Source organism: Grampus griseus, assembly GCF_964374135.1.
Source record: "Grampus griseus genome assembly, chromosome: 11".
In the NCBI taxonomy this organism is placed as follows: Eukaryota; Metazoa; Chordata; class Mammalia; order Artiodactyla; family Delphinidae; genus Grampus; species Grampus griseus.
In genome coordinates, this window is record NC_139005.1 from 93,758,691 (window position 1) to 93,786,271 (window position 27,581).

General features: G+C 52.4%; 1 protein-coding gene across 5 annotated transcripts; it reads left to right on the forward strand.

Moving 5' to 3' along the window:
* Positions 1-803: 803 nt before the first annotated feature.
* On the forward strand, positions 804-27,024 carry TAB1 (TGF-beta activated kinase 1 (MAP3K7) binding protein 1). Of its 5 annotated transcripts, none has more exons than XM_082666692.1 (11): positions 804-865; positions 14,487-14,623; positions 14,997-15,150; positions 16,248-16,334; positions 16,833-16,971; positions 17,932-18,045; positions 18,672-18,783; positions 20,551-20,695; positions 22,233-22,459; positions 23,464-23,620; positions 25,207-27,024. In XM_082666692.1, the coding sequence occupies exons 1-11, from the start codon at positions 833-835 to the stop codon at positions 25,408-25,410; spliced, it is 1,509 nt and encodes a 502-aa protein (XP_082522818.1). In that variant the 5' UTR covers positions 804-832; the 3' UTR covers positions 25,411-27,024. The 5 variants fall into 5 exon arrangements, with proteins under 5 accessions (XP_082522818.1, XP_082522817.1, XP_082522819.1 ...); XM_082666691.1 differs by having other exon boundaries at positions 22,233-22,455; positions 23,458-23,620; positions 25,203-27,024; XM_082666693.1 differs by having other exon boundaries at positions 25,203-25,415.
* Positions 27,025-27,581: the final 557 nt, after the last annotated feature.

Sequence of the window (27,581 nt, forward strand, 5' to 3'; positions counted from 1 at the left end):
CCTCTTCTAAACACCAATTTTGTACACAGTAGTCAAAGGGATCTTTCTACCAACAGGGTCATGTCAATGGCTTGCTCACAAGTCAACAACTTTCCTTTGTCCTCCAGACAAATAGCCCAACTCCTGCCCGGGGCTAGCGAGGTCAGAGCCTGCCCCCTACCCCCTTCATCTCACTCCCCCTCCATCTCTGTTCCAGCCACAGCGGCCTTCGGTGACACCCATGCTTCCTGAACCCACCCGCTCCCTTTCCTCGTGCCTTGTGCACTAGCTGTCCCCTCCAGCCCTTCCTTGTCGCCAGTTACCTGCCACACTGCCACGCCTGCCACATGCATAAACTCCCTTCCCAGTAAGCAGCAGCATTCGAAATGACTTACGCATGTAAGTGTTGTCCTTCCCAATTAACATGTTAGCTTTTGGAGGGCCTGTCTTGCTTGCTGCTTCACCCCAAAGGGCCAGGCACAGTCACCCAATGAATATTTATTGAGTGAATGAATAATTCGCCCTCTCCCGCCCCCATAGTGCTCATAAAGTACCCTAATCCAGGGTCTTAGGAGCCCCACCTGAAAGGGATCCTGAAGAAAGTTCTGTAAATAAAGATGAAGAGGGGCTACTACATAAGGAAGTCGTCCTTCCCTTTCTTTTACGGGAGAAAGGGTGGAAGAGCGCGCCTGCGCACTCGCTTCCCTACGGCCGCATCCTACTTCGGCCGTAGGGTGGCGCTGGGCTCAAGCTTCCTGGTAGCGCGGTCCTCCTGGCCGGCTTTGGGTCGCTCTAGCCGCCTTTCTCGCCTGCTCTGGCGGGAGGCGGGCGCGCTCGCGGGGGTCCCTCCAAGATGGCGGCACAGAGGAGGAGCCTGCTACAGAATGTGAGGAACCCACTCGCTCTTCGGGACGGGGGTTGGGAGCCCGGGGGGACCTGTCGGGTGCAAGCGCGGCTCCTTCTCCGCCTTTGGTCGCCTCCCCGTCCCTGGCAGGGTGTGGCCGCCGCCCTCCCCTTTCCCGGGCCGGCCCCCCCCTCGTTCCCGACCCCGGGTGCGTGCGGCCCCGCAAGGCCCGCGCGTGCGCGTTGCCGGCCGGGCCGTCGGGGGCTCGGATTCGCGGTCCAGCGGCCGCGAGCGTCAAGGGCGCGTGGAGGGTAGGAGCGTTCTGGAGCCTGCAGGGACAGTGGCGCGCGGCCGCCGAGAGAGCCGGGGTAGCAAGCCTACCCCGGGCCCTGGGCGGGTCGTGCGATAATAATCATCGTAGCAGCAGCAGCAGCCAGTTGTGTATCGCTTACTATATCCCAGGCTTTGTGCCAATAGCTTTATATTTCTAAGTTTAATTTTTCATAACAGCCCCGTGAGACAAGTACTGTAATTCTCCCTGTTTTACAGATGAGGAAACTGAGGCACAGAGAGGTGGTCATTTGCCAAAGGCCACACAGCTGGTAAGTGGCAGAGGCAGGATTAAAATCAGGGATTCTGATTCCAGAAACCCTCTTAACCTCTAGGCTATACGGAGGGAATGACTGGGTTCTGGTCCTGGCTGTAACTCACTGTGCTTCCATCAGTCTCAGTTTCCTTATCCATTAGGTAAGAGCAGGCAGTGGGAGGATTGTCGTGAGGCTCCCCTCTCCCACCTCCCCCCAGTCTGGACCCTCATGGGATTGTCACTGGTGTCTTCCAGCACCTGCATCCTTTTGACACACATATACATAGATGCACATGCGTGTTGGCACCATGGACCGAGGGCAGGTTGCTTGTCCCCTGGGTCCTCCTCAGACATGGCAGTCTGTTGTACTTGCCTGTGGACTTGTCTGCCTCCTGTACTGGAAAGTGAACTTGAAGAGAGGGGAACACTGAATAGTGTTACCAGCACCTCCCATCACTAGGTGCTGGGCATTCAATAAATTGTTTATAAAATAATGAGTAAAGCATTTGAGGCCAGGTCCAGTGCTCAGCCCTGACTTTACAGAAATGCAGCACATCTTGGCCCTACTGCCCTAAGGGGTCTTGAAGCATTGGAACCAGCGGGTAAGGGTGGCCTTCACTGCTGTAATCTAATGAGAGGCTTTGTGTAGACTCCCTTTGAAATTGCTCCTCCAGGACGGCGATTCCCAGCTTTTCCCAGTGGGGAATGCTCTCTTCCCCTCCACACCTGTGGCTGTCCCTTTATTTTACTACTGCCTGGCAGTTTGGCCTTATCCTTTTTTTTTTTTGTGGTACGTGGGCCTCTCACTGTTGTGACCTCTTCCGTTGCGGAGCACAGGCTCCGGACGCGCAGGCTCAGCGGCCATGGCTCATGGGTGCAGCCGCTCCGCAGCATGTGGGATCCTCCCGGACCGGGGCACGAACTCATGTCCCCTGCATCGGCAGGCGGACTCCCAACCACTGCGCCACCAGGGAAGCCCTGGCCTTATCCTTGAGTTGGTTAGGTAGGCCTGGCCCTCTGCTTTGCAGGAGGGCAGGGCCCCTATGTAAATGTCCCCAGTATAGTAAATATTCCAGAAATACTGGGTGGATTGTGGCAGATGCTGTTGCGGTTAACTGTCATAGGCTGACGTGGCTTGCTGAGGAGAGTGGCTACCAGCTTCCCTCCCTTATCGGTGTGATGGAGCCCAGGGACTCGGGTTAGACAGAGGCGAGCTTTGCTAGCTCCAGAACGTGTGCAGTCTTTTAAAGTTGGCTGGTTAGCTTTAAGCACATAGCACTGTGATGAAAGGCAAAGGGATGATAGGGATGTCCACACCAGACCCCTCCCACGCTAATGATGATCAAGACATCTCTGCTCACAGGGTATCCAAGGGTCCACACGGTGTGCTGGGCTTGGCCTGCCCTCCACTGTCCTGAGTCCGGTGAGAGTAGCTCAGACACCGTCATACAGCAGGTGGCTATGAGATCTGCTGGTCTGTAGTTACTGGGCCTGGGGGTACGAAGATAAATAAGGCAGGTGTCCACCCCCACTGCATTTGCAGTCCTGCATGGGAGAAGGAGCCTGTATCATTAATGTGATGTGTAAGGCACTCTAGTGTCAATGTGTTGAGGGGCTGCAGATGGCCTAATTTGACCAGGTCAGTGGAGGCTTGCAGGAGGGGCTGGGGATCTGCTGTCATGGTGCTGGGAGGGAGTGCCAGGGACAAGATGGCAGAGCGCTTCGTGGAATGTCATCCTGAGGAGTTTCACCTTTGCTCCCCAGGTAGTGTAGTACCTTAAAAGGTCTTTTGAAGAAAAGATGAGCTTTTGAAGTAGCTTCAAAAGAACTTGGGCCCTTCACAGCCTGATAAAACAGCTCACGGGTCCTGTATGGCCTTGGGCAAGTCACTAACATCCCTAAACCTTGATTTTTCACTTAACGTCCCTGAACCTTGGTTTCCGCACCCGAGAGGACTCCCAGGAGTGTTGTTAGTTTTGAATGAACATGTTACACTCCTGGCCTGGTGTGGTTACCTCCAGCCATGAAGCTCCACCTTCAGTCCTGATGTGGATGAAGGCCTACGGTTCATTCCCTTAAACGTCACTGAGTAGTCAGTATGTGGCAGGCACTGTGTAGGTGCAGGGGACCCTGCCCTCGTGAAGCTTATGTTCTAGTGAGTGAGATAGGAAACAGAAAGAAGTACAGATTATATATGATATAATAATATCCAGGATATAACATAGGGGTGCTGCGAGGAAGAATAGGCCGGATTCACAGACAGCGGGGCGAAGGGCCTGTTTTAGACAGAGTGGTCGGGGAAGACAGTTGAACGTTTGATGAGATGAGGTGGGCGATGTGGGAGGGAGTATTCCTGTGTGAGGGAACAGGGGTGCAAGGCTCCCCTATTAGGGGAGCGTCAGGCTGGAGTGGAGTACGTTGGGGGAGTAGGAGAAGCCGAGGTCCGAGGGAGCCTTGTGGATCCTGATGTGAGCTTTGGATTCTGTGCTAAGTGTGATGTGAAACTCTAGGGTGGGTTTGAGTAGGGGCGTGAAGTGGTCTGATTCGTGGCTGGAGAAAGAGCCTGCTGTCGAGAGGCAGGCGTTTGAGCAGCGAGAGTGGAAGCTTGGGACCTGCTGCGTGGTGCTCCCCGTTGCCCAGGTGTGAGACGACAGAGGCTCGGTCAGAGTGATGGAAGAGGGGTGGTGAGAAGGACCCAGTTCTGGCTGTGTTTGGGGGGAAGAGCTGATACGGTTTGCTGACGGATCAAGTGTGAGGCGTGTGACAGAGGAAGAAAAGTCGAGAAGGACTACAGGGTTTCGGTTGGAACAACAGTGGTGCCGTTTACTGAGGTGGGGAGCCCTGGAGGAGGCGTGCCCTGGGGGCAGGGAGAATCAAGAGTTTAATTTTGCCTAAACTACTATTTACTTAATTATTTAAAAAGTCAACTTGAAATCAAATTTTTCCTGAGCAATTATATCTATGAAATCACAGGTCCTAGCCATATATTTTTCTTCTAATGTATGTTAAAATAAACACATAGCCTTAAAATAAAAACATCCTTTAGACCATCACCTACAACTGTCTCATATGCCGTCAGAATGTGGTCCAGCTGCTCCAGCACACGGTAAGCTCCACAATTATTAATAGCCCCTTTAAAATGTATTAGTGCTATATTTGTGATGAAAACATAGAGAACCTTTGATGGAAACCCTAGTGAAAGAGGTGGGGGCCAGGAGTGGGGTCGGTCCCAGAGAAGCAAGGAAGGAAAAGGGGGTCATTCTGAAAGATAGAGATGGCAGGAGGCATCAGGGTGTTTTAGCCTTTTTGGAGAGAAAGAACTGCTGCCCCCACCCAGAGTCATCTTGCTGAGGGCATGATTCTCCCTTTCTGAGCTTCCTTTTTGCTTCTAAGGAATCCGGGTGCTTCCGCCACAAAAACACTCGGCCTTTTCATACTATAATTTGATATTCAGGCTGTGGCCCGAACTTGGAATCATGCTTTTGTCTATTTCTGCTGCCCAGGAGTTTGAGATGAGTCTCTGGGGACTTTTATGGACTACTTTTTTTTAAAATTAATTAATTTATTTTATATTTGGCTGTGTTGGGTCTTCGTTGCTGTGCTCAGGCTTTCTCTAGTTGCGGTGAGTGGGGGTTACTCTTCGTCGCGGTGCGCGGGCTTCTCATTGCGGTGCCTTGTTTTGTTGCGGAGCACGGGCTCTAGGTGTGTGGGCTTCAGTAGTTGTGGCTCGCGGGCTGTAGAGCACAGGCTCAGTAGTTGTGGCGCATGGGCTTAGTTGCTCCGCGGCATGTGGGATCTTCCCAGGCCGGGGCTCGAACCTTTGTCCCCTGCATTGGTGCAACCACTGCGCCACCAGGGAAGCCCTTATGGACTATTTTTATGTGACATGGTCACGTGTACATGAGGTGCTAATGCTGAAATATATGTGTGCAAGGTGTGACCCCCTTAATGGGTTAAATACAATTGAATAACTAGAGAAATTTATACCAAAATAGGAATTTTGGAATCTCCCTCAGAAAATCAAGTTAAAATTAGGCTTTTCGAAACAGATTCTTTCTTGTGAGAAATGAGCTTGTAACCCATCAAAGAGTTAAGTGAGCCATACTCACTGTTGTATGTGTTTATGAGGCTCTAAGCCTGAGGCTCCCCTTTCTCAGCTTCTCACGACTCATGTTCAGGCGCTAAGCACCGCTTGCTGCTGGTGCTGTGGGCCTGGCATTTGCGGGCGTGGGAGAAAGTGTGCATCAGTGCGTGCAGGGGTGGAGGGGTGGGTGGTTTGTGTGAGTAGAAAATACATGACCTTTCCGAAAACTGTTCAGAATCGTGGAGGAAGGAAGCAAGAGTGTTGGCAGTCTGGTGGGTTTTAATAGAATCAGCAATGAATGCTTGGTATGGATAATCCCCGATGGCGGTGGACAGAAGGGGGAGAATACAATTGAAGCTTAGCCGGCCACAGCAGGGTGAGAATGATTTGAGGGCCACTGCTGAAATCAGGGAGGACCAGATACTCTCCCACTCCCACACGGGTAGCACCTCCTGGAATTCTCTGGCAGCTTGTTACTGAATGTTTGAGCTGCTGTGGGGACTGCACTCTATGCAGGGCCGTCGCTGAAGGAGCACTCATGAGTATCTGAGAAATTGCCCGTATGTCATTGGGTCTAAGACACTATGGATTATAAGGGCACATCATTATTTTATATACTACTAAGAAAGAAAGTGCCCTGCTAATTAACTTGTAACACACTAACTTCAGCGATATTAAAAATGTTGAAAATACATGTCTTTGAATCGGTGAAATAAAGTAGCCAATTAACAATACCAGACTATAACCTGAGAGTTGCCACAAGTTGCCAAATAGTTAATAGCCAGTGAGTAGGTACCCAGAATGCACGGTGAGGCCACGGGATGCATTTCTCAGGGAAGGGGCCCCATGGCATTGGGCAGTATTTTCCCAGAACCTGGAACACATTCAGTGAGGTGGTCAGGTGTATGCCGATGTAAAACGCATCCTTACATGTGGAGGTTATTTGCTCTTTAGTTCTCTTTGAAACTTTCTGATGATATCAGGAGATAAACTTGGTTTGGTCCTAGTACGTATGTAACACCTTTCTGATTCTTGCTAATCTCCCTTTATTTCAACAGAGAGAACAGGGCTTCAGCTCAGAGTGCAGCAGCCCATGACTTAAGCTAGAATTTAATAACCTTGTTTTGTTTTCCTTTTTTATTACCATCAAGATTTGGCAGGTAATAATGGTTTTCCACTTATAATACTGAAGAGTTTATATTCAAAATGAAGTCATTTTAATAAAAGAAAAAATGGCAGATTAAAGAAAAAACATGAAATGGATAATTTGTTGAAGATGGTGAGTGGATGGTTGAGGTTTGGGAAACACGGGCCTCTGGCACCACTGGGATTTGAGCCAGGCTTTTGTGGGTGGATAGGACTTGGAAAGACAGAAAGGGGGAGGCTCTGCCTTACCGTAGATACTATTTAATATGCTCTTTGGGCAATTTTTTTCTAATTTCTTCTTTCTTTATTTAAATAGCAAGGCAAGTTGGCTAGAAACTCATTGTTTAAAGAATGTCAATGTGAAATAGGAGAACTTCACTCAGCAAGGTTCATATATAAATAGTTGGTTTGTTTTAAAGTATGTGCTTGTTTCTGTGACTGTACCTCTAGGGTCAGTAGCCTCTTTATTTGAGGTTCCAAAAATATATATGGCTTTTCAAGTATCATAAACCTTTGGCGGAGGTGTTACTTCCCTTCTGTGTTTGGTGCAGACACCTCCTGTCAGAAGCGGGTTAGCTTCCCACGCTTTTTCTTCTGGTCACAGTTTTTTAGAAGTCATTTGGAACACCCTGTAGCAGGCCTTATCTGTACAAGATAGACAGCTGAGTGAGATTGTTAATCTGTCAAAGGGTGAGATGCAAAACTATGTCAACAGGCTGGATGGCTGAGATGAAAGCATTAAGATATAATCCAACCGATATAAATTTAAGTTTAAAAAACTCCTCTATAGGGCTTCCCGGGTGGCGCAGTGGTTGAGAGTCCGCCTGCCGATGCAGGGGACACGGGTTCGTGCCCGGGTCTGGGAAGATCCCACGTGCCGCGGCGTGGCTGGGCCCTTGAGCCATGGCCGCTGAGCCTGCGAGTCCGGAGCCAGTGCTCCACAACGGGAGAGGCCACAACAGTGAGAGGCCCGTGTACCACAAAAAAAAAAAAAAAAAAAAACTCCTCTATAGGAGTGTGGTTTTGGGGAACTGACTCAAGAGAACTTCAGAGGAAAAAGGCTTTGTTGTTTTAGTTGACAGTAAGTAGAGGCCAGATGCCCATCTTTTCTTTAAGTATATGAAGGCTGTTGATTTTTTGTGTTGATTTTGTATCCTGCCATCTTACTGATTTATTTTATTTGAGTTAGTTTTATTATTTATTCTTTAGGGTTTCCAATACCATCACATCAACTGCAAATAGAGATGACTGTACGTCTTTTCCAAGTCGTATGCTCTCCTCCTTTTCTCTTGTCTAATTGCATGTGCTAACACCTCCAGTTCATTATTAAGTAATGGAGATTATAGGTATCCTTGCTTTGTTCCTGATCCTAATGCGAATGCCTTTTGTGTTTACCCACTAAGTAAGATGCTGGTATTAGGACTGACTGAAGTATATATATAATGGTACATTAAGAAAATATCCATCAATGACTGTTTCCTTAAGTGTTTTTATCAGAAATGGACAAACACTGCCCTTAAGCCCTGGAGTACTTACCCACTGACCTAGACACTGATTGCCAACTACTAAAACAATGCATTTCCAAAATATTACTAGCTCAACATTATGAAAATCCAATTTCAGAAAAAGCACTTAACACTGTAGAAGTATCCAGACACTAAGCATAAATACTTTCTGAAGAATAAGGTGCTTGTTAAGTAGGTTGACCACTGTCAGACACACAGTCTTTCTGGTTTGGGGAGCTTGCTGCACTCATGTCAGCTGGGCATGGCTGCAGCAGCCAGCGTGGCATCACCCGCTCCTGAGAGCAGCTTCGTGAGCTCCCATCGTGAAGTGCTTTTACATGAATTGTTCCTCTGCCACGACACACTGACGTGGCAAGTTCCTCAGTCATCCATTTGAGTTTGTATCCTTCCTTGTGAAAGACTAATGTACTAGTCTTTTTCATAGTGTATTTCTCAATGCCGAGTGGGCCCATAAGTTGCTTGGGTAATATTTTTTTTTTCTGGAAAGTATGAATTTATTGGAAAGATTTAAGTCCCTGGAAGCCTGTCTCTGTCCCTTGTGGGAGTTAGATAATGGCAGAGGAAGCACTGTGATTGCAGCATCGATGACAGGTTTTGCATCGTGGGTGACACATTCATATTGTTCATCTCATATTAGAGGACGAGTTCAATCCATCTTAATCTCAGTTTTAATCACAGACAGAATTCTAGAAAGTATAAATGTCTTCTCCTCCCATGCTTTAAAACAGCTGGGACATTTTGGGGTGCCGAATACTGGCTTCTTGGCCCATCTTTTCAGGACAGGGGACACTCCTAGTTGGGGAGATGCTTTTGTGCCTCTGCCTTATCTTATGCTTAATTTCTTCCCAGTTGGAGGCAGGAGGCAGACCCTAGAAAAAGGAGTTTTTTGGGAAATTTACTTGCGAGGTTGCCTGAGACCTTTGTGAGGTCCTTGGTGATGGAGGTATATTAATCAGATCTAAGACATAGGGGATGATTGGCAATATCTGTTCCTTGAAGTATAATTCCTTGGTAATGAACTCCTTTCTGTGGCCTAAAAGGCCTTACACTGTCCTTACTTGGGCACACACGTGCGTGCATGTGTGTGAACGCAGGAGCAAGCCACTTTCCCCGCTGCTCACTACAGAGGCCACGCCAGCCTCACACTTCCTTAAACGTAAGTCATTCTATTTTCTACCTCAGGGTCTTTGCATCTGCTTGGAAGGCTCTTTCCCCACTTTCTGAAATGGCCACTGCTCCATAATCGTTCAGGTCTGTCTCAGAGGTCACCTCCCCAGAGAGGCTTCTTCTGACCACCTCATCTGAAAGAGCCCTCCCCACCACTGTCTGTCTCCCTACCCTGATGTATTTTCTCCATAGCACATTTCCTTGTCTAAAAGTGCCTTGTTTATTTATCGTATTACATGTTTGAAGTCTCTCTCCCTAGAAAGGAAGTTTCAAGCCAGGACCCTCGGTTGTTTTCTCCACTGTGTCCACAGCACCTGGAGTAATGCCAGCCTGTTGTAAATGTTCAGTAAACATTTGTTGAATGAATATATGTATTAATCAAATATACTCTCATTGCATAATGTCATATGTGGATTCCAAAGACTGAAGTTCACACTTATGTTAAGAGAGACATTTTTGTTGCTTTAAAGTGAGACAGGTCAGGATTAAAACTAGAAACAATTTTGTGTTACTGTGAAGCAGTTATTGTTTTGTTTTGTTTTATTTCCCTGTAGCTTGACCTGAAAGAGTTAAATGCTCAGCATCATCGGGAGCTGAGCAGAATTTCAGCTCTTGTTGCCGTTCCTTTTCCGTTAGTAGATTTTAGTCATATGTTCTGTTGTCAAAGACTGCTCGTAGGCATTGGTAGCTTTTTAGCCCTTGTGGTGAAGTTGTGTGAATTTTTAAAGTCCCATAAAGAAGACACAAGGACTTTTAAAGACATACCGTTTGATGAATTGCAAGATTCGATATAGTGAAGATGTCACGTCTCCTCAGATTGATCTATAGATTTGAAACAATTCCAATCAAAATCCCAGCAGGATTTTCTTGTAAATACAAGCTGATTCTAAAATTTATATGGAAAGGTAAAGGAACTAGAATAGCCAAAACAGTTTTGAAAAAGAATAAAGTTAGAGGCATCACACCAACTGATGTTATAATGTAGATTTTAAATACAGATTAATAAAGCTATGATCATCAAGAGCTTTGACTTGGTGGAAGGATAGACACATAGATCAAAAAAGGTAATTAAATGGAGAAAGGATAGCCTTTTTTTCTTTTTTTTAAAGTAACCAGAAGTATTTAAAATACTCTTTTTTTTTAAATTTATTTTTGGCTGCGTTGGGTCTCTGTTGCGGCACACAGGCTTTCTCTAGTTGCGGCGACTGGGGGGGCTGCTCTTCATTGCGGTGCACGGGCTTACTGTGGTGGCTTCTCTTGTTGCGGAGCACAGGCTGTAGGTGCACGGCCTTCAGTAGTTGTGGCGCATGGACTCTAGAGCACAGGCTCAGTAGTTGTGGCACACGGGCCTAGGTGCTCTGCGGCACGTGGGATCTTCCCGGACCAGGGCTCGAACCTGTGTACCCTGCATTGGCAGGCGGATTCTTAACCACAGTGCCACCAGGGAAGTCCAGATAAAGGATGGTCTTTTCAACAAATAGTATTGGAAAAATTGGACATCCATTTGCCAAAAAAAAAAATTTACCTAAATCTCCTGCCTTATATAGAAATGAACTCAAAATGGATCACAGGTCTAAATGTAAAACTATAACACTTTTATTTTTTATTTATTTATTTTAAAATTTATTTATTTGGCTGTGCCAGGTCTTAGTTGTGGCATGAGGGATCCTTTAGTTAAGGCATGCAGGCTCTTAGTTGCAGCGTGCATGTGGGATCTAATTTCCTGACCAGGGATCGATCCTGGGCCCCCTGCATTGAGAGCGTGGAGTCTTAACCACTGGACCACCAGGGAAGTCCCTATAACACTTTTAGAAGAAAACAGAAGATATCTTGACCTGGGACTGGGCAAAGAGTTCTTATAGATGACATCAAAAGCATGAACCATGAAAGAAAAAAAATGATTAAATGGATTTCATCAGGGTCCACAACTATTGAGCTCCCACGCCTCAGTGAGAGAGCCCGCGTGCTGCAAACTACAGAGCCCACGTGCTCTGGAGCCTGTGTGCCACAACTAGAGAGAAGCCTGAGCATTGCAGCGCAGAGACAGCTCACAGTAACGAAAGATCCCACATGCCTTAAAGATCCTGTGTGCTGCAACTAAGACCCGACACAGCCAAAAAAATAAGGAAAATAAATAAATATTTTTTAAAAAAGGATTTCATCACAAGTAAAAACTTTTGCTTTACAAAAGACACTCACTGGTAAGTGAATGAAATAGCAGGTAGAGACTGGGAAAAATATTTGCAAATCACATATGCAAGAAAAGACTTTTATCCAAAATATATGAAGGACTCTCAAAATTCAGTAGTTAAGAAAACAAACAACACAATTAAAACATAGGTATGAGACTTTGTAAAGAGACACTTCACCAAAGAAGATATGTGAATGGCAAATAGGCACATGAAAAGATGCTCAACATCATTATTAGCCATTAGGGAAATGCAAATTAAAGCTGTGATGAGATATCATTATACACTTCTTAGAATGTCTTAAAAAAAAAAATACCATGTGATGAGAATGCGGAGCAGCAAGAACGGTCGTGCGTTACCTGTGGGAGGCAAGTGGCGCGCCGCCTTGCAAAGCAGTTTGGCAGCTTCGTATGAAGTTAAACAGCAGTCTCACTCCTAGGTGTTTACCCTAGAGATATGAAAAGTTATGTTCACACAGAAACCTGCCCGTGAGTGTTTATGACAGCTCTCTTCAGAATTGCCCAAAACTGGAAACAGCCCAGATGCCCTTAAGGGGATGAATGGATAAACTATACTATGTCCATGTGACGGAATACTGCTCTACAATAAAAAGGGACCAACTGTTGATGCTCGCACCAGCTTGGATGAATCTCAAAGGCGTAATGCTGAGTGAGAGAAGCCAGTCTCAAAAGGTTATGAACTTAAAGACATAGAGTACAGTGGTGGTTGCCAGGGGCTGGAGGGAAGGGAGAATGGGGAGTTTTTGTTTACTGGGTATAGAGTTTCAGTTTTACAAGATGAAAAGAGTTATGGGGATGGATGGTGGTGATGGCTGCACAGCATTGTGAATATATTTAATACCAGGAAAATGTACACTTAAAGATGGCTTGAAAAATGGTTAAGATGGTAAAGTTTATGTTATACGTGTTAACCACAATAAAAAGAGGAAGAAAAAGGTTATGCATTGCATAATTTGATTTATGGCATTCTTGAAAAGACTGTAGAGTGATGGGGCACAGGTCACTGGTTGCCAGGAGTTAGGGGAGGGTGTGGCTTCAAAGGGGCAGCATGAGGGGGTGTTTGGGGAAGATGGGCTGTTCTGTATCTTTATTGTGGCGGTAGTTACACAAATCTCTACGAGTGTTAAAACTCATAGTCATAGGCCTGGGGCTTCCCTGGTGGCGCCGTGGTTGAGAGTCCGCCTGCCAATGCAGGGGACACAGGTCCGTGTCCCGGTCCGGGAAGATCCCACATGCCGTGGAGCGGCTGGGCCCGTGAGCCATGGCCGCTGAGCCTGCGCATCTGGAGCCTGTGCTTCGCAACGGAAGAGGCCACAGCAGTGAGAGGCCCGCGTACCGCAAAAAAAAAAAAAAAAACCTCATAGACCTGCCTACCAGAAAGGCAATTTTACTATATGCTAATTTAAAAATAAAAACAAACTCCCACACCCCGCTGAAGTTGCTCCAGGGTGCAAAGCACAAAACTAAAGCGCTGGAATAAATGCAGCATAAAAGCAATTGAAATGAAAAAATAAAAATAAAAAAGCTATGAAGTCACTCCCTGTCAGTATGTAAATAAACAAAAGATGAAATTTGCCACAAAAGCTAACCACAGGCTTTTTACATATCTGATTGCAAAAGCCTGTTGAAGTAGTTTTCACATCCTTTTTTGAAGTCTGTAACTGCTAACTTGTAAGAAGTTGTGCACAGTATTCGTGCTTTTTAAATTTTCAATAAAGCTTTCAATCCAAATTTTACTCTCCTTGCAGTTGAACTTTGATTTTCCCAGTTTTAGTTTGCTCTAGTTCAGCTTGGTGGGCACGGGAATGCCTTTGTGAACCAGTCAGGGCTCTCAAGTGGGGGCTGGGTGTAGGGGAGGCTTTCAGTGAGTTAGTGGATCACACCTGCGCCTTGTGTCAGGGTCGATTCTGGGGCTTAGAAAGTGCAGGTGCTCAGAGTGCCCCCCCCCAAGGAGATTTAGGAAATTCAGAGTCTGTGTTTGGGCTGCCTCCTAGACAGCTCTGTGTATATGTGCGTGTGTTTGTGTTTAAAGCTCTGTCGTGGTTATACTGAACAGCCTGCTTTGAGATCCATGGGGTAGAATGGGAGTCAGACACAGGCAAGAGTGGGGGGCCAAGTGTAGTAGGGATACACAAGAGGGCTGGCAGCCAAGCCTGGGGAGGGGCGTCCTGAAGGAAGTCTTCCTGGAGGCGGTGACTCCCGAGCCAGAGTCCCGAAGGACATGGAGAATTATTAGACAAGGACAAGGAGGGTGTTCCACGCAGAGGGAAAGAGCGGGATGTGGACAGGGTACTGCAAGCATTTGGTACTAGTGGAGAAGCATATGGCAGGGGGGCAGATGGGAGAGGACACCAGGGTGGAGTGGGGACCAGGGCGTGGAGACCCCAGTGCCAGGAAGAGTGACTGAGGCTGAGCTTCTAAGTCAGTTTCTCTAGGTGTGGATCTGTGTTGCTTGAATCAGTCCCCTGGGAGGAGCTGTCTACACTGCATATATCCTGAGCCCCGCCAGGATCAGACATTCTGTGGGCAGGGCCTGGAAATCTGCAGTTTTAACCAGTGCCCAAGGGATTGGAGTCAGAGCCATTGCAGTGCAAGGTGGGGACCACCAAAGAGTTTTTATACGAGGAGTTTGCTTCACTTGTGTGTGTGTGTTTCACTCATGCTCCACAGCGTAGCGCACTCCTGGAGATCCCTGCTGAGCCTTGCATGTGGGAACTCTAGTCTTTTTCAGGTTTCCCGGGGAAGTTTGTGGATTAGCCATAAACCATGCAAACCCTTCTGCAAGTGTTTGTTCATACACACATCATTGTTTTCCAGGAGGAAGTGGAACCCTCTGGGTGGGGCTCCGGGCCTGCTAGGTTTTTGTTGGGGAAGAAAAAGCAGATGAGGTGGGGTCTGCCCTGGGTGAGAAGGTAACACGCTTGGTTTCCTGGTGTCCTTCCCAGGAGCAGCAACCAAGCTGGACGGATGACCTGCCGCTCTGCCACCTCTCTGGAGTTGGCTCAGCCTCCAACCGCAGCTACTCTGCCGATGGCAAGGGCACTGAGAGCCACCCACCAGAGGACAACTGGCTCAAGTTCAGGTGAGGGTGCTGGCAGCGCTCTCCTGGGCACCAGAAGTAGGTTTGCAAGCAAGAGAAAGCAGTTTTGCAGGTGTTTTCCGTGGGGCTTCCTAGTGCGATATGGCCCACGAGAGGTGGTGTCTGCTGCTGTCCCTTCCACATCTAGACCTCAGACCAGCTGAAGGCCTGCTACAGGGGGCAGGGGTATCCTAGAAAGCCACGGCCGGAGTGCAATGATAGTCAAAGTGGGGAACCCACGTGGGCACCTGAAGCCACAGCTGCTGTGTCTTTTGTCTCCCCAATACCTTTCCTTTCTCCCCCTCACTCTGGAGCTGACATCACTCTTCTGTGAGCCCCTGGTCTCAGGCCACCTCCTGCCCTCTCCCTCTGTCAGGAGTGAGAACAACTGCTTCCTGTACGGGGTCTTCAACGGCTACGATGGCAACCGGGTAACCAACTTCGTGGCCCAGCGGCTGTCTGCGGAGCTCCTGCTGGGCCAGCTCAGCGCCGAGCACACTGAGGCCGACGTGCGGCGGGTCCTGCTGCAGGTACGGGGGCTCGGGCTGGCTGGCCGTGGCTGAGTTCCCTGGGCCTCGGCCCTGCGACAGCAGAGCGTGCGGTTAGCCCGGGGCTGGTCTGAAGACCCCACTGGCTCCTTGTCTCTGCAGAAGAACCAGCTCTGGGAGCCTCTCCCAGCGGCAGGGGCAACCCGCTTCCCAGGTGCAGGGCCGGGCAGCCAGCAGCAGTCCTTCCCCACGCCTGGCAGGGTCGGCTCTGGACGAGGTGCTCCTGGGGAAGGGGATTCTGGACGTCACCTTGGACGTGGGGCATGGTGGCGGCTGCTGAGCCCTGGTAGAGACAAGGTCGTTGAGGGCGGCCCTCTCCCCCCGCGTGGCTCAGGCACTCAGTCACTGGGCGCTCCCCAGGCCTCCTCGCTCCCGCTGGGCTTGTGCTGGTTTTGCCACTTCTGCGTTTGTGCTTGCTGCTGTTCTGGAGTTTGTCCTCCTGGCATCGCCTTTTGGAAGCAAGTCCAGGGGCACTTAGTCTTAGATGAGAAGTGTGGATTCCTCTTCCTCGAAAACAGCGTTCCCAGCCATTTTCCTGCCTTGGCACCTGCGGGCCCGCGCGCCGGCCATGGCCTTAGGGCCCAGTGCCAGTGAGTCTCAGCTGGCGCCCTTGGGAAAGGCGGCAGCGTGAGCTGTGTTGAGGGGCCTTCAGGATGTGGCAGTGACACTAGCTGTCACTGACCTAGACTTAGTCTGAGCCGGGCGCTGGGTGCTCAGGGCGGACACCCTCAGTCACTGTCAGAACAGCACTTCCTCTGAGGAGGCTGCGCTGCCTGGCCGGCAGGTGCCAAGCTGGCCGTCACCCTCAGGCAGCCTGACTCTGAGCCTGTGCTCCCCACCTCTCTGCCGCGTCCCGCCTCTCTGGTCACTCTGCACTGCCACCTGGAAGGCACCAGCCCCACGGGGCCATCTTCATCAGACCTTGCTCTGCGGGAGCAGTGGTGCCTGGTGGTGCGCTGTGCGAAGCCCCATCACATGGTAACCTGCAGTTGATGCAACTTGTTGCCGTTAATAGCATTTCAGCCTCAGATGACAGTGGTGTTTGAATTGGCCTTTGCCGCCTTGTCCTCTGCCTCCAGGCCTTCGATGTGGTGGAGAGGAGCTTCCTAGAGTCCATCGATGATGCGTTGGCAGAGAAGGCGAGCCTCCAGTCCCAGCTGCCTGAGGTAACGTCCCCAGCCTGTGCCCCACGAGCAGCAGATCAAGGTCCAGCTTTGCTAGGAGCAAGGACTCATCTGCCATGTCCCTCCCAGGCCATTGATACAACTGGGCCAGAGCGGCAGGCGTTAGGGGACAGTTTCTGATGGGATGCAGGTGGCAACGGGTCTGCCCTCCCAGGGCCCTCCTTGGCTGGCTACGAGCAGCCATACTCTGCGACTCCACTTGGGGTGGGCATAGGGTGTGAGAGAAGCTCCTTCCAGGTTGGTCCTCGGCCCGAATCTGTCCAGGCCTCGTCACCTGCCTGCTCACGTCATGCGCAGGTACCTTCAGGGCCGACGGGACGAGTTAGGTCACGCCTGGCTCTCCTGAAAGAAGCCTGCCCTGGGGCTGCAGCCAGCTTCCTTCCCGGCCGGGCCTCAGATGCTCTGTCTTTAAGGGAGGGGAGGTTGGTGAGATGCTCTCCAAGGCCCTGGCCCGCTCTGACTGCCGGTGATGGCTTCTAGGGCGCCCCTCAGCACCAGCTGCCCCCTCAGTATCAGAAGATCCTCGAAAGACTCAAGACGTTGGAGAAGGAGATTTCGGGAGGAGCCATGGCCGTGGTGGCGGTCCTTCTCAACAACAGACTCTATGTCGCCAATGTCGGTGAGCCACCTGCCTGTCCCAAGGCGGGAGAGCAGGGGAGAAGGTCAGCCTCGGGATCCGTGTGTCCTTTGGGCGGTCTGCTTCCCAGACACGGAAGACCTCCACCTCGAGCGTCCTGAGACCACTAAGTGTTTCCCGTTAACTCCATAGGACGTCTCAGTCCCAGGCCGGGGCATTTGAAGTACCTGCTGAGAGGCTGGTGTCCCGGCTTGAGTCCCCCCTGTGCCCCTAACTGGCTTGTGGCCTTGGGGAGTTGTGTCCCCTCTCTGGGCTACCTCAGTGGCTTCCTTGTCTAGAAGAAGTTGCCCGGCTGTGGAAGACCCACTTGGCATGAAGGGCGGCAAAATGGGCTGGCTGTGGGCTGGAGGGTGAGAGGTCACAGGGACGTTTGGATTTGTAGGTGAAGGGCCATGTTCGGCCTGAGAAGGCGGTGCCCTCAGGGTGCAGTTTACTGCAGGGGCTCTGGAGAGACCCCACTGATACAGTCCCTCTTCTCTTCCTCCTTTCCTTAAGATTTCGTTACGGAAAAAATTCAAAACTGTAATAAACAGCAGAGTGAAGAGCATTTAATGAACTGCTGTGTGCCCATCCCCCAGCCCCAGCATCCTCCCCCGGCCAGCCTCACTCATCTACAGCCCTCTGTCCCCGCGTTGTTGTTAAGCAAACCCAGACGCTGTGTCGTGCTATCTGTAAATACTGCAGTGTGGCTCCTTAGAGAAAAGGTCTCGTTAAAATCCTAATCATAATTGTCCTCGGATGTCACTGGAAAAGTTTAACCTAATTCCTTAATATTATCAGCTCTCCCTGACTGGTGACTGGCTCCAGTGGTCTGAGCCTATTTTCTTTGCTCATTTCAAGGACTTCCATGTGTGAGATGCTTGCCTTTTCTCTCTTTTCTCAACGTGTCCCGTTCTTCACTGTGCTCTCAGCCTTTGCTCAGCTGCTCGAATTCTTCTGCAGGTACGAACCGTGCGCTTTTATGCAAATCCACGGGGGATGGTCTTCAGGTGACACAGTTGAACGTGGACCACACCACGGAGAATGAGGATGAGCTCTTCCGGCTCTCACAGCTGGGTGAGTGGGGGGGCGGGGCCTGGTGGCTCACCCTGTGCCTTCTGTTGGTCATGTAGAGAAAGGCATGAAGTGGACGGGCTGTGACCTTGGGCTTGGGACCAGCCTGCCTGGGGTTGAATCCCAGCTCTTCCACTTACTAGTTGGTGATTTTGGAACTTACTCAAGTTTTCTGTGCCTCAGTTTCCCCTTCTGTGTAATGAGGATAATAGTAACACTTAACCTCAGGGTGTTGTGAGGATTGAAAGAGTTATTACATGTGAAATGCTTCCAGGAGTCTCTGGTATGCACTGTTATTGGTGGAGACTGAGAGGCCAAAGAAGTCCTGGGGCTCCAGCTGCCGCCATGGCCACCCCCTCCCTTCCCTGTGAGCCCAGGCTGCAGAGGGAGCTGAGCTGGGCGGTGCTGGATCTGCTGTCCCGTAGGGGAGGACTCTGAGCCACGGGTGTTCTGATGGGGATTGGCGCTGAGGACACTGGGGGACTTTGGGCTAACTGCCCTCCAAGGTGCCAGCTATGATTTCACTTCCTGTTCAGTGCCTTGTTTTTGTGGATATGTCTGTATCCCCTTCTTTTGGTTCTTCTTTATGAACAAACTCTGAGGTTGTCGTGTTGTTCTTCCTCTGGTAGGTTTGGATGCAGGAAAGATCAAGCAAGTGGGCGTCATCTGTGGGCAGGAGAGCACCAGGCGCATTGGGGACTACAAGGTCAAATACGGCTACACTGACATCGACCTACTCAGGTGAGTGGCCGGCCTAGCTGCCCCCATTTGTAAGACCAGAGGCCTGGGGCAGATGCAGATTGTAGGCTCTAGGGACAAAAGGTACAGTTGAGGTAGTTTGGAGCCCAAGGAGATGCTTTCATTCTCCCAGAGAGGTTGGTGTGGGGCAGGCCCTGGACCCAGCAGGCAGCAGGCCAGGAGTTGGGGTCCTGTAGAGCTAGGCTGGCAAGGGGTTAGGTGGGGAGCTGGGCCAAAGCCAAGGGCAGCAACCAATGCCATAGGGCCTGGCAGGAGAGGCCAGAGTTGGCATGAGCTGCCTGGTGTGGATAGAGACAGACCGAAGGCCTGTTGGTCGGTATTGTCATGACTGGGGCCAGGGCGGGGCTGCCAGATGGGTTGTCCCTTCTGGATGCCACCCACTGCTCATAGCAAACAGACGATGATAATAACGTGAGCCTTCATCCAAGCCCATGCGCAGTTTTTTACATCCATTCTCTTATTCAGTCCTCAGGCCCTATGAAGTGGGTGCTTTTATTGCCCCAGAGGTATTTTCATATGAGGAAACTGACACATGCAGACACTAGGTAGCCTGCCTGGTCTCAGGGCTAATAGTGGGCTTAGGCAAGACTTGAAGCCAGGCAGGCTGAATTCAGAGCTTGTGTCCTGAACTACGGCGGCCCTGTATGCGACAACACTGTGTGTGTGTGTGTGTGTGTGTGTGTGTGTGAGATGCCCACCTTGTGTCTTAGAAAACATGTGTTACAGCTCCTTACCCTCACAAGGTTTAAATAATTACGTTTGGAACCTTTTGTCTCTAATTTGTCGGGTTCTGTTTGCTTTATGGAAAGGTCCATCTGTGGTTTAAAACAATTCAAACAGTGCCCAGGATATGCAGTGAAAAGTGAATCTTCCTCCCACCCCAAGCCCAGACTCCTTCCTCAGAAGCTGCTAGTTTCTGAGGTATCCTGCCCTGGAGTTTCTGTGTACGTGCGCGCATGTGTGTGCGCGCCGCATGCACTGTGCATGGCGCGTGCTTGTTGGGGGTGGGGAGGGAGCAAGTTGCTTTTTCAAAACACCCACAAATGCTAGCATTCCGCGCCCAGTGTTGTGCACCTCACTTTTTTCAGTCTAGGCACCCACTCCTCCATTCCTGCACACCTACAGTTTAGGCTGGCAGCATTCTTGGTAACAGTTGCTAGGATTCCAGTGTGTAGCTGTCAGCACTCACCTAACCCGCCCCTACTGATGGACCGACCTTCAGGATGTTGCCAGACTCACTCTTTCAAATCCTGTTGCCGGGAACATCTTCTTATCGTTGCCCTGTGTGCATGTGTGCATGTTGGAGCTTCCCGACATTGACCAGCTCTGATGGTGCATCAGTTCATAGTCCCTCTGCAGCTAGAGTGTATGTGGGGCCTGGGTCAGCTTGGAGGAGCCCAAGAGGAGTGGGCTTTTAAAAGAGAACCCATCCCTCTGGCTGTCCCACCCTCCCCCTGCCACCCCCCAGCTCTGTGGACAGGAAATGTGGAGTGGGACCAGGATTGGGCATTTGACCTTGGCCGTTGTGACCCCAGCCTCGCCCTGGCTTTCCTGGCCCTCTGAGCTTTATTTTAAGAGCTGCCCTCAGAAGACAGGTCTGTTTTTCTGGTTTTCTCTCTCCTCTCTTTCTTTTCCTCTTGTCAGATGTGTGTTTTATTTTACATTCTGGATGTAGATTCTTCTCACCAGAATAAATGTCCCCAGGGGGCCATTCCAAGCACAGCTGTGCCCTCTGCTCTCTTCCCACAGCGCTGCCAAGTCCAAGCCCATCATCGCGGAGCCTGAAATCCACGGTGCACAGCCCCTGGATGGGGTGACTGGCTTCCTGGTGCTGATGTCTGAAGGGCTGTACAAGGCCCTGGAGGCAGCCCACGGGCCTGGGCAGGCCAACCAGGTGAGCTGGGCCCGAGCAGAGCTTGGCTGGCCAGCCTGCAGGGTGGCATGCTCCCCAGAGCTCTGATTCTCACATGCTCTCACCAGACATCTTCTCTGGGTTCAAAGTTGGGGGAAGAAAAAGCCCAGAGTTCCAAGAACACCCATCCTACCCAAAAGCTTTGCTCATCTGGGCTTGAAGCAGTGCCAGTCCCCAGGGTCCTGAGCAAAGCCTAAGGGAAGAGGGTGAGGGAAATGAATTTCCACAGGCACACGTGGCTCTGGAGACTGGGAAGGGCCCGGGTGGGCCGCGGAGGAAAGCCCAGCAGGAGCGCGGCCTGGTACATAGAGCGCCGGCCAAGGAGTCATGCGGCCCGCCCAGGTCCCGCTCCACTGCCTCCGTCGCTTCCCTCTTTGAGCTGCAGATGATACACAGTTCATTCCTTGTTTCTGAGATGGGGATGATGACTTCTGCCTTTGTGGGGTTGTGATGAAGGCTGGGCGTGGTAGACACAGGTTCTCAGCCAGGGGGAGCTGCTGCTTTTTCCTACACCTTGGGATGCACGTGTCAGACAGTCATCAGTAAAGCGGGACTTGGAGGCAGTCACATTGAGGATGACCTTGAAGGGAAGCTGCCTTTACCTGACCTGGGCTTGCTGGGTCAGTCAGAGAAGTTCAGCTTGTGTTTCTCCTTCCATCTGTGATTCTGGTGAGAAGGTAACCTTTTCTGCTCTGTCCTAATTAAAAATAATGAGGGCAAGTCTTAGGCGCCTCACTGTCTCCTAATACCTGTGTTCAAGGTTTTTCATCCATTTTATCTCATTCCTTCCAGTAGCCTTATAACATGGTGGGGGCAGGGGCTCACTGCCATGTCAAGCTAGGGAACTTGGGGCTCACAGAGTTCAGGGTCTTGCCTGAGGTGACAAAGCTGGTCAGTGCTGGAGCTGAGCCCCCCGGACCGGGCCCAGGTCATTTCCCGTTACCTGCCCCTGCCCTCCTACCTCCAAGAGACTGCAGCCAGCCATCACGTAGAGGATTTTGTGTTTATATTTTTTATCTTACCATAAATGTGATCTTTTTTTCCTTTCTTTGCTCTTCGTGATAAGACTATCCAGTGGCTTCTACTGGGTTCTAGAATACACGGGACAGTGGACTTCTCTGAGGGCAGAGACTCTCTCTTCATCCTGACATATCATCTCCTACAATAAGTTTGTTCCAGGAAGGAAAGCCGACAGTTTGTACTGAGCTTAAAGTGCCCTCACGTCCATTATGTTGTTTAATCCTCACTGCAACGCAGTGAGGTGGATATTCTCCCCCATTTCTTTGGTGTGTGGAAGCCAAAAATCAGAGAAATCACAAGGTCACACCTTTTCTAATGAGAAAGTTCCAAAAGAATCATCCTGAATACCTTGAGAAGCTCAGGTTGCAGGCTTGGCCGGTGGGGACGTCCACTTGCTTGGCTGGTGACCCCTAAGTGTCCTGATTCGGCTGTGAAGGTGTGGCCTACACTCCCTGGGCCCCCTCGTTCCTCACCAGGTTTGTGCTCCCGTCGCCCCCAGGAGATTGCCGCCATGATCGACACGGAGTTCGCCAAGCAGACGTCCCTGGATGCAGTGGCCCAGGCCGTGGTGGACCGGGTGAAGCGCATCCACAGTGACACCTTCGCCAGTGGCGGGGAGCGTGCCAAGTTCTGCCCAAGGCACGAGGACATGACCCTGCTGGTGCGGAACTTTGGGTACCCCCTGGGAGAGATGAGCCAGGCCGCACCCACCCCAGCCCCAGGTATGTGTGCCGCAAGCCCGTGCCCGAGGCCGTCCGGGGCTGGGGTCGGGGCAGAGCGGCGAGGCCACGGCCTTGCTGCCTGGGGCGGAGTGGAGTCGGGAGGCCTGGCTTTGAGCAGTTCCAGGCCGGGCCCTGACTTTAAAGCTGTCTGAGCTGTGCTTATTTTTCCCCTTTTGTCTGTGAAATGAGGCCAGTACCACCTGCCCTGGCCTCCTTTGAAAAACCTGAGTGCACGGGAAGCACTTTGCAGCACCACGGGCCACATCGCGGGCCACATCGCGGGGACAGCGGCAGCTGCGGGCTCAGTGCCTGCTGTGCGCCAGCCACCTTGCCCGCATATTTCCTTTCGTCCTCATTAACAACCCTTTTACAGAAAGGAAACTGAGGCCCTAGAAGGAAGGGACCTAGCCGAGGTCGGGCATGTCAGAGGTGAGGGAGAGACGCTTTACTCTCCACCTTTTAATTCTAAATCATGTTGCCCAGGAAGAATTACTCTTTTGTTCTCCCTCCCAGTGCTGCTTTAGTGTCAAGACCAGCAGTTCCTGGGGCTGCATTTCTTTTTCTTTTTTTCAAACAAGCAAGCCCTAGCACTCAAGCATCAGATGGATTTGTTCTCCCACGGACACCGGGGTTACTGGAGTTTCTCTAGCTTGTTATTGCAGCCGTATTTTTGTTGGGCCAACCTCAACTAGGAGCATACTTAGCCCTTGGGTTAAAGCACCGTGGGAAGCCAGGCAGTAACCCTTTCGTTGAGGCAGCTCAGCACTTCTCTTCCTGCTTTGAGCACCAGCAGTGCTTTGCTGCTGCGCGGAGGCCCCTGCCTGGCCCGGAGGAGTCTCTGCCACGGGTACTCCTTCGCTGTCCTAAGGGGCAGAGGGTCAAGTTAGGGGATCCGAGCCGGGCCACCGCCTACCTTCTCAGGCCCTGGAGCGGCCCTGTTGCTGCCACCCCAGGGTCCCCCCGAGCCACACCCTGTAGCCCACCACTCTCTTCCTCCCACAGCTGCAGGAGGACGCGTGTACCCCGTATCAGTGCCTTACTCAAGCGCCCAGAGCACCAGCAAAACCAGCGTGACCCTGTCCCTCGTCATGCCCTCCCAGGGCCAGCTAGTCAACGGGGCCCACAGCGCCTCCACCCTGGACGAAGCCACTCCCACCCTCACCAAGTAAGCGGCCACCTCCAGCCCCAGCCATCTCAGGCCTGCTTCCTGGGCACAGCCCTGGGTCCCTGGACAGGAGTGGCCGTAGGGCCACGTCCTGTGCCTGAGGAACCTTGGATGAGACGCCCTGAGATGTGCTGGGGTCTTGTTCCTCTCAAATCCCCCAGTTCCATCCCTGGGGAGGCCTCCGTAGCCTCCCAGGCGGGACTGCAGCTTCCAGCAGCTCCTTGAAGCCGGAAGGGAGGGGGTGGAGACAGGCAGCTCGTGCTGACAGCCTGCTGCTCGTTTCTGCTTGCAGGTGCCATGTATTCGTTTTCATTTAATGGGAAGGTTGTCCTCTTGTTCTTTTCTCTTCTCCCGTCTTGGAGTGTGTGATTTGGGGGGCCTCCCCCATGGTATCTGTGCTTGTGGGACATTGTTTGGCCTGTGCCAGCTTATGAGAGCCAGTGCTCTCTGACTGAAGCGTCAGATTTTAGCTTTGAAGCGAGTTCTCTAGTTTCAGGCTGGGGGAGGGGTGGAGGCAGCAGGGGGTCTGGAGCCTGGGGGTGTGGTGGGCGGGCCCCCTCCTCACTCCTGGCAGACCTGCCTGACAGGTCGGGTGTCTGCCTCGCCCCCTCCACGTCTGGGGAATGTACCCCCACCTGCCACACCAGGGGGCTGGGCTCTGGTTTCCACATTCCAGCCCTGCACAGAATAATAGAGGTGCCCCACCCAGCCCACTCAAGATCTGGCCGGTTGGAAGGGCCACCGGGAAGGTTTCCCTGTGCCTCGCAGGGGCCTTTCCTGCTCCCTGCCCCCAGGCTGCTGCCGCCTCCCCTGTGGGCTGGAGGGGCCTGCCGGGCAGCTGAGTGATGGGCATCCTAAGCATTGTACGGGTGGCCTCCCCACCCCTGCAGGGCTGCTCAGAGGAGCCACCAGCTGTGTCCACAAAGGCAGGGCGTGTAGCAGCCATCCCAGACCAGGCAGGAGAACCAGCCATTCTTCTGTGCCTCCAGCTCCCTGGGTCCCTCCATCCTGCGTAAGAGCTTAGTTGCCCCCACCCCCACCCCGCTGCCGGGCTGGCCCAGCTCTGAGTGCTGGGAGTGTGCAGGACAGTGGGTTAGCAGGTAATTCCCAGATGTTACAGGCTGTGTGGCAGAGGGTGGGTGCCCGGGGAGCTCTGGGAACATGGGGGGCCTGTCCCCACCCAGCTTGCGAGAGAAACGAGGAGGAGGGAGTAGGGAGGTTTTCCGGGAGAAGAGCCCTGGCCTGCCTGTGACCAGTGGGGTTTGGTCTGGGATGGATTTGGAGAGGTTGGAGTGGATGGCGCCCAGCTCGGCGCCGCTCCGCGGGTGGCAAGTTCTGCATCCTACGCAGTAGCCGCTAGCCACGCGGATTATTGAGCACTGAAGTGAGGGTTCCATTTTATTTCATTCTAGTTAATTTAAAGAGCTGCATGTGGTTAGAGCTTCAAAAATACATTTGACTTTTCCTCTGCCCCGAAGGACATCTGGCCGGCTGGCCCTCGTGGTTGCCTTTGTGGCCTGTGCCCTGAGGGGCTGGCCAGACGCCACGGCCCATCACTGATTTGCCCCTGTTGTGCTCCCAGCCAGAGCCCGACCCTGACCCTGCAGTCCACCAACACGCACACCCAGAGCAGCAGCTCCAGCTCTGACGGGGGCCTTTTCCGCTCCCGGCCCGCCCACTCGCTCCCGCCCGGCGAGGATGGCCGCGTCGAGCCTTACGTGGACTTTGCGGAGTTCTACCGCCTCTGGAGCGTGGACCATGGCGAGCAGAGTGTGGTGATGGCGCCGTAGCCCGGCCGCGGAGTGCAGCCCGAGCAGGACCTTGCCTGGGGACGGGGCCCAGCTCCGGCAGGACAGGCCTTTTCCTGCCATTTGCCTGTGCCCCAGGGGCCAGCAGGGCCTGGTGCTCAGCCTGCATCGTACTCTCACTCCACAGCCTGTGGTGCTGTAGAGAATGTTCTCAGTGCACCAACGCAGACCGGACCCCTTGCCACGGCGGCAGCACAGGGGCCGGAGGCTCAGTCCCCCGGCAGCCTCAGCCACGACCATGGCTGTTTCTCAGAACAAGGGGCACAAGGGCGGCAGCCCACAAGCCCCGCAAGTGGCAGCCACTGCTTTCCCAAGGCCACTCCCTTCCCGACACCATCTCCCCTGGTGGAGCCTGTGGCCACTGCTAGCACCCCCTCGCCCCTGGGGGGTGGTTCTCGCCTTCTCCAGCCGGCCTCCAGAGTGGAACCCCAGTTGGCGTCTGCACCTTCGAGGCCTGCACCCGTCCCTGGGCCCCGTCCCTAGGCCTCTTTGGGCTCAGGGGCACTGGGATGGCTGCAGAGAGGGCAGTCAGGTGGAAAGGAACCGGAGAGAACTGGTCCAAGAGGAGCACTGGTCCTGGAGCCCACCAGAGTGGGCAGGCTGGGCAGGGCTGGCTCCCCAGGGCCGGGTGAAGAGGGGAGGTGTGCCCGGCCTGAGTGGGGGCAGGGGCCGCCCTTGTCAGGCCCCTCCGGGAGTGGCGAGGCCCTGAATCGGGGTGAGCCAGTTCTGCTCTGCTTTTCCCCGCTGGAGCTGGGGAGGGCCCCAGGGTGGGAGCTGCTAAGACTGCAGTCTTAACCACTGACTGTGAGTCTCTGCCAGCTCTACGGTAACAGACAGGTCTTAGGCCAGGCCTCGGGGCTCACTGGAAACAGAGAACAGTGGAGAATGGTTCCAAAAGGTCCTGGAGACCTGCTGCTCTGGGTGGTCGGGGGCTTTGGAGACGTGCACTGTTTTTACAGACACTTAGGGTCGGGATCAGGCCAGCCCAGGCCCTCAGTGAGACCATTTCATGCATGTTCTCTGCGTTCAGTGGGGAAGGGGTACCACCAGGGCTGTCAGCTGGAATTGCCTTTCGTATTTTCAGAGGAGGAAGCAGGCTCAGGAGACTCTCACCTTGTCCAAGTCACGCAGTCAGTGGTGGAGCAGAACTCACACTTTCTTGTCAGTCTCTGAGGCCCCCCTGGGTTCTTGCCAACACCCCCCCACCTGGTGCCCAGCCTCCTGCCCCATGATGCCCCAGACACAGCTCACCAGGGACTGGCTGCTGTGCACGGCCTCCAGTGTGCTTGGACTCTGAAAAGTCGAAGGCCAGTTCCAAGGTCCCATGTGGTCCAGGAACATGTTTTCCTGTGGCAGGGCGGGGCCCATTGTGGTGCCGGTTTCCGAGGGGAGCCGCGGCATGAGCAGAGGAAAAGCGGATCTCGGCAGAGGGCCCTGACCCCCCTCCACTACAAAGCCATCTCCTTGTGCAGGTGAGCAGATTCAAAATCAGTCACAGAGGCTTGGGCACAAAGGGATCCTCTTCCGAGAACGTCTCTCTATGCTGTTTGGTCTCTAGAGATAGAATCACTTCTTTACGTCAGTAAAGAGATAATAAAGGGTGGTATAATGTGTCGTGCTGTTAATAGTCTACGGGTGTCTCGTGTAGCTCGCGGCAGCCCTGGGAGGTGGCCGTCGCCTCCTGCCCTGCTCAGCATCTGGAAGCACCAGCTCACCAGGCCTGGGAGTGGCAGAGCCGGGATGCGAACCCGGCCTCCGGACCGGACCGGTGCTGCCACCTCACAGCCTGAGGGGAGGGCGCTGGGTTGCTCAGCATCCCCCGAGGTCCCTGCACACCTGGAGAGGGTGACTGTCCTCCCCTGCTGCGCGCCAGCTCCTCCTCTTCCTGAAGGCAAGGCCGGTTCTCGGCGTGTGAGTGTGGTGTGGCTGGCAGGGCTGCGGGTCACCAGGACCCAGTCCTCGCACTCCCGCTCCCCACTGGTCAGTAGACCTTGAGAAGGTTCCTCGGCCTCATTTTGGTTTCGTCTGCATGGAGGATACTCTATGAATCCTAGTCCACAAAGTGCCTCTTCCCGCTTTACGGGACTTAAGACCTTGTCCCTCTAACACTGTAAAGTCACGTATAAGGAAGGGTCTGCCTGGGGCCTACTTGC

Coding starts and splice junctions, on each gene's coding strand:
- TAB1 (XM_082666690.1), top strand. CDS start 833: ATGGCGGCACAGAGGAGGAGCCTGCTACAGAAT. Junction 15,151..16,247: donor TGCGGCGGGTCCTGCTGCAG/GTACGGGGGCTC, acceptor CTCTGCCTCCAG/GCCTTCGATGTGGTGGAGAG. Junction 18,046..18,671: donor CTTCCGGCTCTCACAGCTGG/GTGAGTGGGGGG, acceptor TTCCTCTGGTAG/GTTTGGATGCAGGAAAGATC.